The 13,845-nt window shown below is 38.9% G+C and overlaps 1 protein-coding gene across 14 annotated transcripts in view; it reads left to right on the plus strand.

The window, feature by feature from the left end:
* TRPM3 (transient receptor potential cation channel subfamily M member 3) overlaps window positions 1–13,845 on the plus strand; it is an 827,818-nt gene that overhangs the window by 640,724 nt on the left and 173,249 nt on the right. For all 14 annotated transcript variants that reach the window (XM_057720878.1, XM_057720880.1, XM_057720881.1 and 11 more), the window contains one exon: window positions 10,350–10,473. In XM_057720878.1, coding sequence (XP_057576861.1) covers window positions 10,350–10,473 — 124 coding nt within the window. The remainder of the gene's footprint in view (window positions 1–10,349; window positions 10,474–13,845) is intronic.

Here is a 13,845-nt window from a genome sequence, read left to right on the forward strand (position 1 = left end):
GAAGCACATCCGTGTTTCAATTATCTGATGGTATGAGCCTTTCCACACAGGCATAATGAATAGGATATGAAGGGCAAGAAGCGCTTTATTGTGGGGTGCTGTTTGGAGCTGGATGGAGGGACAAACTGCAATTGCCAATGGATAATTTATTAGAAAAAAAGGATTTTTTTTAAAAGCCAGAAACTAATTCATCGCAGAATATAATACAAAAATAGATAAAAATTATATTTGCCCCAGCATCTCATAGAGTACGATATGGGGCTAGAAGGAATACTTTAATAAATTACTTTGCAAGAGAATTGAGATTTACCAATCCTTTTCCTCCATACTCTGACCCGCTCCCCAAGAGCATACTTGAGGAATTGAAATTAATATTTTTTTAAAGCTTCTACATGCAAGTGCCTGATCTAGACACTGTATTTCATAAACTCTGTGAGGTAGCTATGATAATTATCTCAATTTTTTAAATGAGAAAATTGAGGACAAACAGGTTAGGAGAGCTCAGCATCACACAGCTGGAGAGTGGTCTGCCCAGGCAGATTGGGGCTGGAACCTCTGCTCTTAGCAGCTGCACCATGTTGCCTCCTATGAAAATGGGACCCAGTAACTACAGGAGGTTTATTTACCCCAGAGCTGAGTTACTCTGGACAACAGAGGAGGCTGCACCCAGCTTCTTCTTCTTGTTTCACATGCTGGTTAACTTCTTCTCCTTCTTGTTTCAAATGCTAGTTAACTTCTCCTCTAAATTAAATGTTGGACCAACGTTTAAAGCATGTCAGTTGAAGTGCCAGTGTTTTTGTCTGTCCAAGGAGCCTACACATCTCAGCCCAGCTCTGATTCTGTCTTTTATACAGGGCCTAAAACTGTAAAAGTTTGACTGTTCCTCTTGCCTGCCTATGTGTAATATTCACCGATGGGATTTCACTTGGAATGAAATCACAGGATGTGTTTTCCTTACAATTTTGGCAGCAGAGAAGCTACCTGACCATGTGGCAGTCCCTGTATCCTTTGGCAACAATTTAGTCTCTACTCTTGGGCACATTCATAACCAAAGGCACAGAGAAGAAGGGAAATTGCAGAGACACAGCTAACACTGTTCAGAATTTTTCACCTTAATGTCCTGCTAGTCCCAGCCCAAGGTTGAGGATTTGGCATCCCTGTCTGTCTCAAGAGCTGTGCTGTCCAATAGAACTTTCAGTGATAATGGAAATGATCTATGTCTCTGCCATCTAATCATATAGGCACTGAGCCCTTGAATTGTGGCTACAGTGACTGAGGAATTGAATTTTAATTTTTTTTTAGTTGTAATAAATTTAAATTTGAATTGCCACATGTGGCTAATAGCTCTCACAGCTATGGCATTTCTGTAATTGGATTCTACTACACTAGGAACCCTTGAATGTCTGACAGATTTCCAATGTTATTAGAAATTGTTCCTTTCATTTGCAAATTACATTCTTTAATCCAACCAACATTATATACTCAGTCATTCAATATTTTTGGACACCTACCATGTTCCAGGCACTATTCTAGGTGCGGGCAAAAACACACCTGTGAGACAAATAGACACGCATTTCTTCTATTGTGGAGTTTACATTTTAAATTTTTTCAAGGTTAGATAGATAAGTAATGAACATAATAAATAGGTAGAACACTTTAGAAGATGATATACTATGGAAAAAAGGAGAAAGGTGAGGGGCATCAAGATAAGGGGACAGAGTAAAAACCTCAGTCTTGAGCATCTCAATGAACACTGAGAGAAAGAGTGCATAAGTAAAATAACATGCAGTCCATGCATCCAAGGACTTACAGTCTAGTTAGGATTTTCTGCAATTAATCTATCTTTATAAAATGCCAAATACAAGATGCACAGCACAAAGCTTGGCTTATAATAGGTATTGACTGCCTCTCTTAACTGCCACCACCCTCAACTCCACCTCACCACCTACCTTCTGTTTCCTTTTGTATGTGTGTCTATGCCTTCTGTTTTACTATATCTGGCATAGATAGATAGATAGACAGACAGACAGACAGAAAGATAGATGATAGGTAGGTAGGTAGGTAGAAAGAAAGAAATGTAAGACACATCACTCTGTGGGTAGTGGTAGGTGAAATTTGCCAGAGAGCAGACTATACACTCAAGGTATGTGCATCTTGCCCACTTATAGGCAGCTTCTCTAAGATCCTTCTAACTACCTCACATCGCTAGATGGAAACCCCTAGGAAAAGCCCAGGTGAACAACTTTTTTAGGTTAGATGCTCAAACAAGATCAGAGGTACCGTTTCTAATAGGTCTTACCTGATAGAGGCCATTTGTATCTGGATTTTGGTCCTCAGTAAAAGTTGGGCAAAGTAAGTTCCACCTGTTTGTCACTTTTCTGTGTTCCATTTGCATCTTCCCCAAGTTTTGTCCAAGTAGTGCTTTCTGAAAACCATCAACATCAGTCAGTTACAGCTAAGTGAATTTAACATGAAATATCCCTTATCCCAAGAGATGCTCTTAGGGCTTCTAAATGTTGAGCAAAATATTTGTTTGCCTTTTAATTAAGTAAAAGGAACTTTGGGTATCTGCTAAGTTAAGGGAGTAACTCTGAGAAAGTAGTGGATCCTTGAAATCACATTACTGTCTCCTCACACATAAGATATATAGCATCCTGTCTTGGGGATAAAACAGAAGAAATCTCCTTTTGTGTCCAGTCATTTAAACAAATCGTGAACTTTACTACACAGAGCTGAGCCTATATATTTAAGTTAGTATAATTCATTACCAAAGGTTCTTTCTTCTGATTCTCTTGTCCTCTAAGCCCAGCTCTGATGCTTTCAGCTATACAATCTTTAGCAAGTCAGTTTACCTCTGCAGGCTTCAGATTCTTCATCTGTAAAATGGTTGCTCTGAAGTTGTATCATTCCATTGTCCTGAACTTCAAATTCCTCAGCAGAATTTTCAGATTGGCGCTTTTTCTAGAACACACAGACTCCAGAAATATCAAAATATAAACTTCAGGAAGAAGTCACAGTCAAGTAAGAATTCTGATCCTAACAACTGTTTGACTTCAAAATGACATAAAATTATCTAGAGTAGCGGTTTTAGGGTAGCTTAGTGTCACTTGTTTGTTTTTACATGACATTGGTGAGCATAATACTCTTCATATTGATACACTTCTAAGTGATTTTGAATAATAGTCTTTTCCATCCCATTCACAGACCTGCTCCATCCAACTTTTATAGAAATACTGCAGTTTTTCTCTTCTGCGTGAAATTGGGCTCCTCTAGCTAATTTGCATACCTAGTACCTTGCTTCAGCCCTGAGCTGCACATCATTGCGATTCCCTGCAGGTGTGAAAGCCCCTGGGGTATTTAATAATAACAAAAAACTGCTTATTATTGAACACCTACTATGTACCAGAAACAGTGCTATGTGCTTTCTATACCTATTTTTTTTTTCCAAATACATCAACCTATAAAGACATATTCTACCCTCTTTCAACAGATAAGGAGATGGAGGCTTAAAGAGATTGAATAAACTGCATCAGGTCCTCAACTAGTAAATGAAAGAATTGGATTCCAGCCAACGTCACCATATCATAGTGCCTTCATTATAACATTCCATCTTCTATAGAAGGTTGCAAAACTGACCTCATCTCTTCTATGTATGACATGGAATTAGTTGAAAAAAATGTAGATGTATGTTGAGTTGATTTTTTAAATTTTAATTTATTTTATTGAAGTCTAGTTGATATTGTGTTAATTTCTACTGTACAAAGTGATTCAGTTATGCATATATTATATATATATACACACACATATGTATATTCTTTTTCATATTCTTTTCCATTACAGTTTATCACAGTGAATTGATTTTTATGTGATATAATTACTTCCAGTTGGCATTAAAGAAAACACCAAGATCTATGTAAAGGGAATTATCTTGATATCACTGAAATTCTTAAAGTCTTCAAACAGTTATTGAACACTAACTTGCTCTTACAAACTTTTATGGGCAAGACATTGACCTAAGCATTATGGGGGAGACACAGTGAATAAGCATTTGCTCCTAACAAGAGCTACAAATTCAAGGGGGGAAAACAATCACTAGAAGTAGAACAAAATATAGGTTTTTGAGTTTGGTGGCCAATTTATTTGTAAATACCCTGTGAGTTTAAAGAAAAACTCACAGAAGCCTAGAATATTCCTTAGAGATGAATCTGATTAAAAGAAAAAGGGCCAAGACAGCTGATTCACTTTGTTGTACAGTGGAAACTGGCACAACATTGCAGAGCAATTACACTCCAATAAAGATCTGAAGGGAAAAAAAAAGAAAGAAATAAAATCAAATTGTTGTGGGGGCAAAACCCTATGCCACTTCTCCCATTCTCCCAAACAGGTTTGAAGTCCATCCCAGCATGAGGCGCAGAGGGGAGTGGGGAAGACCACTTGGTTAGCTGCCGCAAAGCAGGTAGCTACTTTCACTCGGTCAATCCACAGGTATTCTTCTAGATTAACTATGTACTCTTCTAGAGCTTAGGCATAGGCAGTATTAAGATGCAGTCACTCCTTCAAGAAGTTCATAGTCTACTGGAGGGAGACATACATGTAAATACATAATTTCCATGCAGTATAATAATTGTAGTAATTAATATGTATCCAGTGCTATGGGAACAGATCATCAGAGGCTGGTTATCAGAGACTTTCACACAAGAGGTGAACTTGGAGCTGAATTACGAATGATGAGTTTGAGTGACAAGATCAGATGTAAAGAGTATTTCAAGCAGCAGTTATGGCAAGTTTAAGGGCATAGAAGTATATAAGAATCTGTCGTGTTTGGGTGATAATATTTCATAGCAGATGTGTGCAAGAGTGGCAGGGGATGAGCCTAGCCAGGAGAGAGACCGTGATAATCCTTAAATGCCATATGCAAGTTGAGATGTTGTCTTACTAGTGATGGGAAGCTATTGCAGGGTTTTAAGATGGATGTGATAGAATCATATTTGCCTTGTAAGAGAACCATTCAATCAACACTGCAGGGAATATAGTAGAAGAGGATAGAGAAGGAACCAATTTGTGATCTGTTGGTACCATTTAAGTAAGATGAGTCACCTCTGCCGTGATCTGCCTGAATTCTTGGCCCATAAAATTATAAACACAATAAGTAAATACTGTTTTACATTGCTAAGTTTGGGATGTGTTACCTGTTAGTAAATGACGAGAATATGTGACACATAGTCCTGTGAGTTCCTTGAGGCTAGGACTGAATAGTATTCATCTCTCTACCCCTAGCATAGTGCCTGGAACATAGTAAGCGCAATATTGTTTGTTGAATGTATGAATGTTTAGATGCCTGCTTGGGGTGTTTGCAAGGCTCCATTATAATTAGGCCTCCTAATCTAAGTATCTCTATGTCAAATGTAAGAAAGAATGGTGATCTCTGACCTCTCTGAAGTCACGAAGTTCTTTCTCCAGCCTGGACTGGAGTGTCCTTATACCCCTGGGCTCGCCAGGTATGTGGAGCACTGTTGATCCCAGGAGAGAGCTCTGCATTACACACAGAGGTCCTGGCCACTGGTTGTGCTACTTGACAAGAATGGCTGGTCAGTGACTCTTTCCTAAGGAGCATTATAGGATTCTGCTTTAATAATAGCAAATGTTTACATAGGACATGCTGTGTGTCAGGCACTTTTCTAAGAATTTTGCGAAGATTAATCCATTTAATATTTAAAAGTCTATGAGATAAGTACTATTATAATTCCTGTTTTACATATACAAAGAATATGATGTGGAAATACTAAATAATTTGCACAAGATCACACAGCTAGCAGGTGACAGTTGAACTCCAGACAGCCTGGCCCTGGTGACCATGATACTTTTATTCACAATGCTGTCTTGCCTCTCTGGGAAGAATCATGCTGTTACTTGCAACCCCAGCCATTTGGGAAGAAGTGATCTTCTTTTACTAAAGAAGAAGGAGAAGGAGAAAGGGAAGAGAAGAAAAGAAAAATACCAGCCTCTGTGACCTTAGGCAAGGCATATAAACATTTTGTGCTCTTAGTGTTGCATTTAGTAATTGGCTTTGGCTTCAAGCAAATGATAAAATTTCTTTTTTTTGGAGCGTTAAAGATTCTATGAGAAATGATGTTTTGTAAGTATCAAATTGTGGTATTGTTAACAATCATTTTTTATTTATACAAGTAAACTTTTCTCATATTGTATCTGAATAAGTTAATAGAGAGTGTCTGTGGGGGCATAAGAAGGGCTCCTCTCCTCGAAAGTCATTACCCTATGCCCACCTCTTTGCATCCCATTGAATTCTAAATGTGTTTTCCAATTGTTAAATCTAGGAATAAAACTCTGATGTTATAGGTAATTAAATTCATTCTGAGAAAAATATGTACATGTGGGTTGAATTGCCAGCATTTGAACAAAATACTAATAGCAAACTGTGGGAAGTTTTGTTGGTTACTCTGAGCACTGGATGAACAGTGACCTATTTCAGATAACTCTGTGACTCATCTGAAAAGCCTCAGATCACAAGTACAGCCTTTAAATGGAGACACAAATGCCACAGTGTAGAGATTTTGTTCACTTCAATGACTATACTTCCTAAATCAGAAAACCTTCTAATTTGAGGTATACCAAAAATAGCAGTGGTACATATGGAGCCACAAATTAACAGTTTCCATAAATAGGCACCACTTTGACAAAGACCCCATTCTAGAACTAAAATTTTACATAATACTATGACCATGTTTTGATGTCAAGAAATTTTCAATCACTATGCTAGTGCCATAAAAAGAAACCTAAAATAGGATTATTTCTACTTTTTGCTCATGATTAAATATAACAGTCAAGATTTTTAAATCATTCCAGTGTTGTGCAGAAAAAATATGCGAAGAACTTGGAAAGTAATAATTTCAAGAAAGTAGGCCTCCCAATATCATAAGGCATATAGTCACAAAATAAGAATGGTGCAGTGGAGAAGACAGAGTGAGAATTTGCGCCAAATGGAAATCATCTAGGTCAGCATAGAAAATACATGTGGAAAATTAGAAGCAAATGTAATCTTCAACATACTAAATGCACTTTGCCATTGTCCTCATTTACCAGTTTCCCCTTATCTTCTCCAAGCTTATCTGATTTCCTTCAGATACTCTCTATGTCACAAAAAAGGAAAAGCAATTTCCTACAACAAATACACTCAGATTTCTACCTCCATTGCAGATGATTAGGAAAGTGAAAGGCATATTTATAGATTACAATCAGGAAAAGCAACACCATGGAAGGAAGGCTGAATTCAATAGACCCAACTGAAACACTGAGATGATCAAGTGTTGTGACTTTGCACACATCACTTAGCCTCTTTGGGCCACAGTCTCCTCTTCTGCAAAATGGAATTAATTTCTGCTTTTCTCACAGATTGTTTTGAAGAGCAAATGAGATTATCTCTGGGAAGCCCATTATACGTCATAAACCCTGATGCATTATGAACACGTCAAGCCAAACCATTGCACAGTATCTTTTTAAAAAACAATATTATTAAATTCTCTGCAAAGAGTATGGGACCTAAAACCTGTTCTTTCTCTGTCGAAAGGGGGGGATTTGTCAAAGAAGCATCAAAAATGAAATTTTCCTCTTGATGCAATCAGAAGGATAGAAAAAGAAGTAAACCAGGAATAACAGTTATTTAATGCTTAATGAATATAACTTAATGCTTTGAAAGCACCAGATCTTACCTTCGTTCCACCTAAATCCATATCTGGTCCAACAGTGACAGTTATCCTACACTTTGGAAAACACCAGCCTAGAGAATTCTTGTACTTCTAGAAGTAGAATCCATGATTTTTGTTGCTAAATGATTTAACCAAAGCCACAATTTCAGTCAGTTGCAAAATTGGGCTAATAAGTATAAAAGGTTTAGTGTCTTTTAGCTCTCCTAGCCACTGAAGCTCACGGTCAGCTAAGTTGCACATCATTTCTCAATTTTTACAAAGTGACAGACTGGATACAAGTGACAGACAGATCCCTCGAACAGTTAATGACCTCAGGGAACTGGGATTTCATTACAGATGGCTGGCAGTAGAAAACAAATTTTGAGTTGTTGTCAAATTAAACACCTGCCGATGAATGATTGGGTCTATCAAGTGGCTAATCAGGAGAGTGTCTTCTGTTGTTAATCATGTGCAGCATTTATGTACACTGGATGTTGCAAAACCTCTAGACTCACCCACATGGGTTACCTGTCAAGTAGACACATGCCCAGGTATGAGTGCTCATGTCTTGACTCTTACAGAAAATTAATTGGCAACACAAATGTAATCATGTTACTCTCCAACTTAAATCCTTCAGTGGTTTCTCCTTGCCTGAGGGATAAATCCAAAATCTCTAACACAGTCTTGAAAATTCCCCATGATCTTGCTCTTGCTCACCCCTCCTGCAGCCCCATCTGGTTCCACTCTCTCTTTTGCTCGCTATGCTCTAGCCATACTGGCCTTCTTTATTTTCTCCAAACTAAGCCTCTTTGTGCTGTTTTGTCTACCAGATATGCTCTTTTCCAGCCCCAAAATGAGTCTGCCCTGAACTCCATAGATTAGATTGTATTCAACTATCACAAGCTTTTCCTCTTCTTTACCACTGTAAATTATAGTTGAATTGCTGGACCGTGTCTTTGTGCTCCACTGGTGTGTAAGGTCACTGAAGGCTGTGAGTGTGTCTATCACATCTACCTCTGTAGCCCTGGCATTCACCACAGCGTCTGGCACTAAATAGACATCACTAAGCAATTGTTGAATGAATGAATGAGTGGTTTCAGACTGGTCCACAACTAAGGCTGCATAGTCCTCCAGAATAATTCAGTAATCTTGAGAGGATTTGGTATCATTTTTCAACTTTGGATCATTCTCTTTTTCTAAGTGTATATATTCATGACATAAACCTTCTTGGGGGGCCAAAAGGGTAGCCCAGTGCTCCATCAAGCTGAGTGACATTCCCAGATGCTTGGTATAATTCTCTCACGGGGAATGCACCCTCCTCAAAGCAGGGCCACCATAAGATCCAGCCTAGTGGGTCTAGGTGAATCTTCACACAGTCCTGGGGCACAGCAGGTCAATGACGTGAAGACATTCTCAAGCCTCTCATCTTGCTTTCTGTTAAGAAACAAAATTTGTCCTGCTTTCATATAAAGGAAATTTTATAATTTCCTGCTTAAGTAGCCACAGTGATGAAGAGAGGCAGTGGTATAGTGCCCATGGTGTAATACAAGGCAGCATGGTGTAGTGGAAAGAGCACGGGACAAGGAATCAGAAGAACTAGGTTCTGGTTCCGGCTCTGCCACTTGTTTTCTGAGTGACCTTAAGCATCTGGCTCTTTCTGGCTAAAACATCCTTCCCTTTTGAATTGGACAAATCTCTTGTCTCTCAAGTTTCTGTAGGCACCAAATGAGATGATAATTATACAGTATACTATTTTATCTAGGAGATGTTGGTACTTTATGTGTGAAGGCAATTTGTAAACTGTAAGATACTAGGCAAATTACGATGGTTTTGTCACTAACCATTAAAAGCAGTTGTATTTTCCTGATTTTGAATAATATCTACTAATATAAAGTGAATTTTCATTCCTGCTATTTGATGGTTGGTAGGGATAGCCCAGTTCTCACCAGGCTAGTGGTAAAGGAGTTAAAATTAATTGTGATTGGTCCATATTCAAGAGATAATTGAGCTTTGACTTGATATGATGCACCTTCCTTGTTTTAATTCCCTTCTCTATAATATGAAAACTACCTTTTAATAAAGTAGTCAATATAATACCTCTTTATGGGTCAGACTCTTGTTGGCAAACAACATAGCAAAAGGTCCACATAAATAATGAGGACCTGAATTGTGGGCCAGATCAGCTACTACCTACATAGAATGGCTTTTGATACTCAAAAATCCCTTACTGATAAAATTTTTCTTTCCACAGTTAGACATGAAGTTGAAATTTAAATCTCCTTCAAATAAGTAATATAGTAAAAATTTACCAAGATGCAAAGGATAAAGTGAAGGTATTCTTTTGATAACAGAGGGCATTAGACAAATGCTATATAAAAGAAAAAAAGGGAGAGCTGAAAAGAACCAAATCCGTCTTCTTACTTTACTCATTTAAGTACTGAGATGTTAAAATGAATTTATTTTTAAATGTACTTTTTTAAAAAAAGTATCACAATCAAAATAACTGCTGTGAAAAAAAAATATGGGAAGAAATAACTCCTATCTGCAGTAAATCCTCATAATACTTTCTCGTATTCTATGTTTGACAGAAGTATGTACTGAATAAGACCTGAGTTGATCCATTTTCAACTTTTTTTTTCACTACAGACTTATAAATGAATCTTTGAGGGACCAGCTGTTGGTGACCATCCAGAAGACTTTCACATACACTCGAACCCAAGCTCAGCACCTCTTCATCATCCTCATGGAATGCATGAAGAAGAAGGAATTGGTAGGTAACAGGGTGTCTGTGGGTGGCAGAGACCTCCCCACATTCCCTCTGCCTGTTTAACCATTTTCTTGAATCACACGCCAGCTGTTTCTCCTTTCCAGCCAAGCTCACAGTCATCCTTAGGTGCCACTGGCTCCTGTAGCTTCCTTCCCTCAGTAGCTAAGATACTGTGTTTTTTGCCTGGATTTAATGACCTGTAGGCAGCAGGGTTCTAGCATCATCTGCTATTGAAGCTCACCCAAATGCTGTGATTGCCTCAACCAATGAGGTGAAGAGAGAACATAGGTTTCCTCCTGGAAAATGCTTCAGTTGATCCTCTTTTAGGTTTGGGGTTTCACTTGGCTTATGAGTTGTAAATAACTGTGTGCTTAGTATCAACAATCTTAGTGACACAGGGTGCAGGCTAATCTGTTCATCTGTACAGGTAGAAAATGGAAAAATATACTCAGGGAAGTGTGGGAATTTCTGTAATTTCCGGTGTCCTTCAATAGCTACTGAACCCTTTCTCATACCTGGGGAAAATGCCTTAAAAGTGTGTCATTGCAGAGCCCTTCTGTCAGGGTGAACAGAAATAACCTGAACTAACATTGAAGGAGCACTTGCTATGTGCCAGACAGGGTGCCAAATCTTTCCATGTATTAACTCACATGATCTTGGCAGCTGTCCCGATGTGAGAGGTACAGCAACTATCCTCACCTTACAGATGAGGAAACTCAAAGTCATCTGATGAGAAAACCAGGGGTATTTCATCTCTGCGTTAAGCATTTGTATTCAGAAATTGTCTCGTTGAAACAAATGTAGTGAGTCGCCCACTCTGGGTGGATTTGAGGTGGCCCTCAGCAAGAGGAGAATATTCTCAAAGGCCATGTGAGCCCACCTGCTGATGTGGAGGCAAAGGAGCAGCTCAAAACTGAGCAGTGGTCTCACTCAGGCTTTGACGGTTTCAAGTCTGTTGGGCATCCTAGAATGACCATCCCCGGGGACATCAGGGCACACTGCTCCTCCAGAGGGGACCAGGGCCAGACCCTAAAAAGCTCAACCACAAGGTGGGGGTGGGGTGGGGGTGGGACGGAGAGGTGCTGGAGCAAGCTGCCTGCAGCCAGTTCCCCGCTAGATGGCAGGCTCCCTGGACCTGGACTCAAACCTTCTGGTTCATGGCGGTGTCCCTACGTATGTGACAGTGGCTGGCACACACAGGTGCTCACTGAGGCTGCCAGGAGGGAGGTAAGGAGGTAGTTTCTGAGTTTGAGAAACCAAACCTTTAGAAAAAATAAAAACGTGATTCAAGCAAGCAAGACCCAACTCCAGAAAGCATCCTCAGGGTCTTTATAAGAAGCCTTTCAGCAGCTTCTAGGTTTGGGATGGGAGGAGTGAGGTGAGGAGAATGGGACAACACCTCTAATCCTTGAGTATCCAACCTAAGTAGTCTGGCCACCCTGTAGAGAGAAGCCCACAGATTGGGTTCACAGTCATGAGTGCTGGTGTCCCAGCAGAGCCTCTGTCAATCCTAAAAGTGCCACTGACATCCTCCCAACTCGGAGGCAGTTAGCTTACAGCATTTCAGCCCACGTGCTTCCTCTGTCCCCAGGAGGAAATGAAACTCTGAGCTTCTGCATGCTACAGCAGGAATTTTCTCCTGAGTATTAGTGATTTTCCAATGCTAAGCCCAATGACTGTGAAAGCTTACCAGAACAATACATTTCAGCAGTCCAGCAAGTTTCCTAGAAAGGCAGTCAGGCTCAAAATTCTAGGAACCAGTTGGAAGTCACAAAATCAAATAAGACCTAGTGCACTCTTCTGGGTATTTTATAGGACTATTTGTTCCCTGCGATTCTTTCTGTCTGATAATTGTCTTGTTGCCTAATTCATGTTCCCTGCTGAAAGGTCAGCTGCATTTCAATGTCAGATATTTATTGTAAGAAATGTGAAGTATCCTTAGCTCTAGGCTAAGGATATGTGATCTCAACAAGCAGTAAATTTTGCTGATTTCTGTTCACATCTGGACATAAATTAGGATTTTTAAATTATAAATATAATTAAAATAATTTCCATTTTTGAAGGACTGTGTGTGTGGACAGTACTAGATGCTTTAGAAGAGAGATGGAAGGAAGTAGTCATTATTTTTCTCCTTGTGAAGGGAACAGGGGAGGGAACTGAAGCTGGAGAGGTGAGGAGATGTGCACACAGCCAGGAAGAGCCACACTAGTTCTGTCCTGCTGCAGAGCCCAGGTATCTCCTCCTCACCATGCCACCTGGCTTAGCACATACAACACGAAGCATTGCACAGGGAACTCCTCTGTTCTGTTATATCCTTCAAGTTACTTTTTTCCTCATTTAAGTAGTCTAGAGTTTTTATTCCTTGATTGGATATTTAATCCATCTAGTATTAGGTATAAAAAAATTTCTTTGAAACTTTTTTTAAATTGAAGTATAGTTGATTTCCAGTGTTTCAGGTGTATAGCAAAATGATTCAGTCATATGTGTGTGTGTGTGTATATATATATATATATATATATATATATACATGTGTATATATATATACATGTGTATATATACATATAAGAATTTTCAGATTCTTTTCCATTATGGGTTATTACAAGATATTGAACATAGTTCCCCATGCTATACAGTAGGTCCTTGTTTTTCATCTGTTTTACATAAAGTAGTGTGTATCTGTTAATCCCAAATTGCTAATCTATTCCTCCTCCCATTTCCTCTTTGGTAACTATAAGTTTGTTTTCTATGTCTGTGAGTCTATTTCTGTTTTGTAAATAAGTTCCTTTATATCATTTTTTTAGATTCTACATATAAGTGTTAGCATATGATATTGGTCTTTGTCTGACTTACTTCACTTAGTATGATAATCTCTAGGTCCATCCATGTTGCTGCAGATGGCATTATTTCATTCTTTTTTATGGCTGAGTAGTATTCCATTATATTTATGTACCACATCTTCTTTATCCATTCATCTGTCAGTGGACACTTAGGTTGCTTCCATATCTTGCTTATTGTAAATAATGCTACTGTGAACATTGGGTGCGTGTTTCTTGTTGAATTAGTGTTTTCGTCTTTTACAGGTATATGCCCAGGAGTGGGATTGCTGGATCATACGGTAGCTCTATTTTTAGATTTTTGAGGAACCTCCATACTGTTTTCCATAGTGGCTGTACCAATTTACATTCCCACCAACAGTGTAGGAAGGTTCCCCTTCAAGTTTCTTTTGATTTCCTTTACAAATGAAGTGGGATGTCATATCCTGAGGTCAACCTAACCATTCATTGCCAAGTTTGACTTAGGGATTTGGTTCTAGAGCTGATCTTGTGTCTTTCTCATCCCAGTACGCTACTATGTCATAAAATCTGCACTATGGAT

This window comes from Hippopotamus amphibius, chromosome 2 (assembly GCF_030028045.1).
Source record: "Hippopotamus amphibius kiboko isolate mHipAmp2 chromosome 2, mHipAmp2.hap2, whole genome shotgun sequence".
In the NCBI taxonomy this organism is placed as follows: Eukaryota; Metazoa; Chordata; class Mammalia; order Artiodactyla; family Hippopotamidae; genus Hippopotamus; species Hippopotamus amphibius.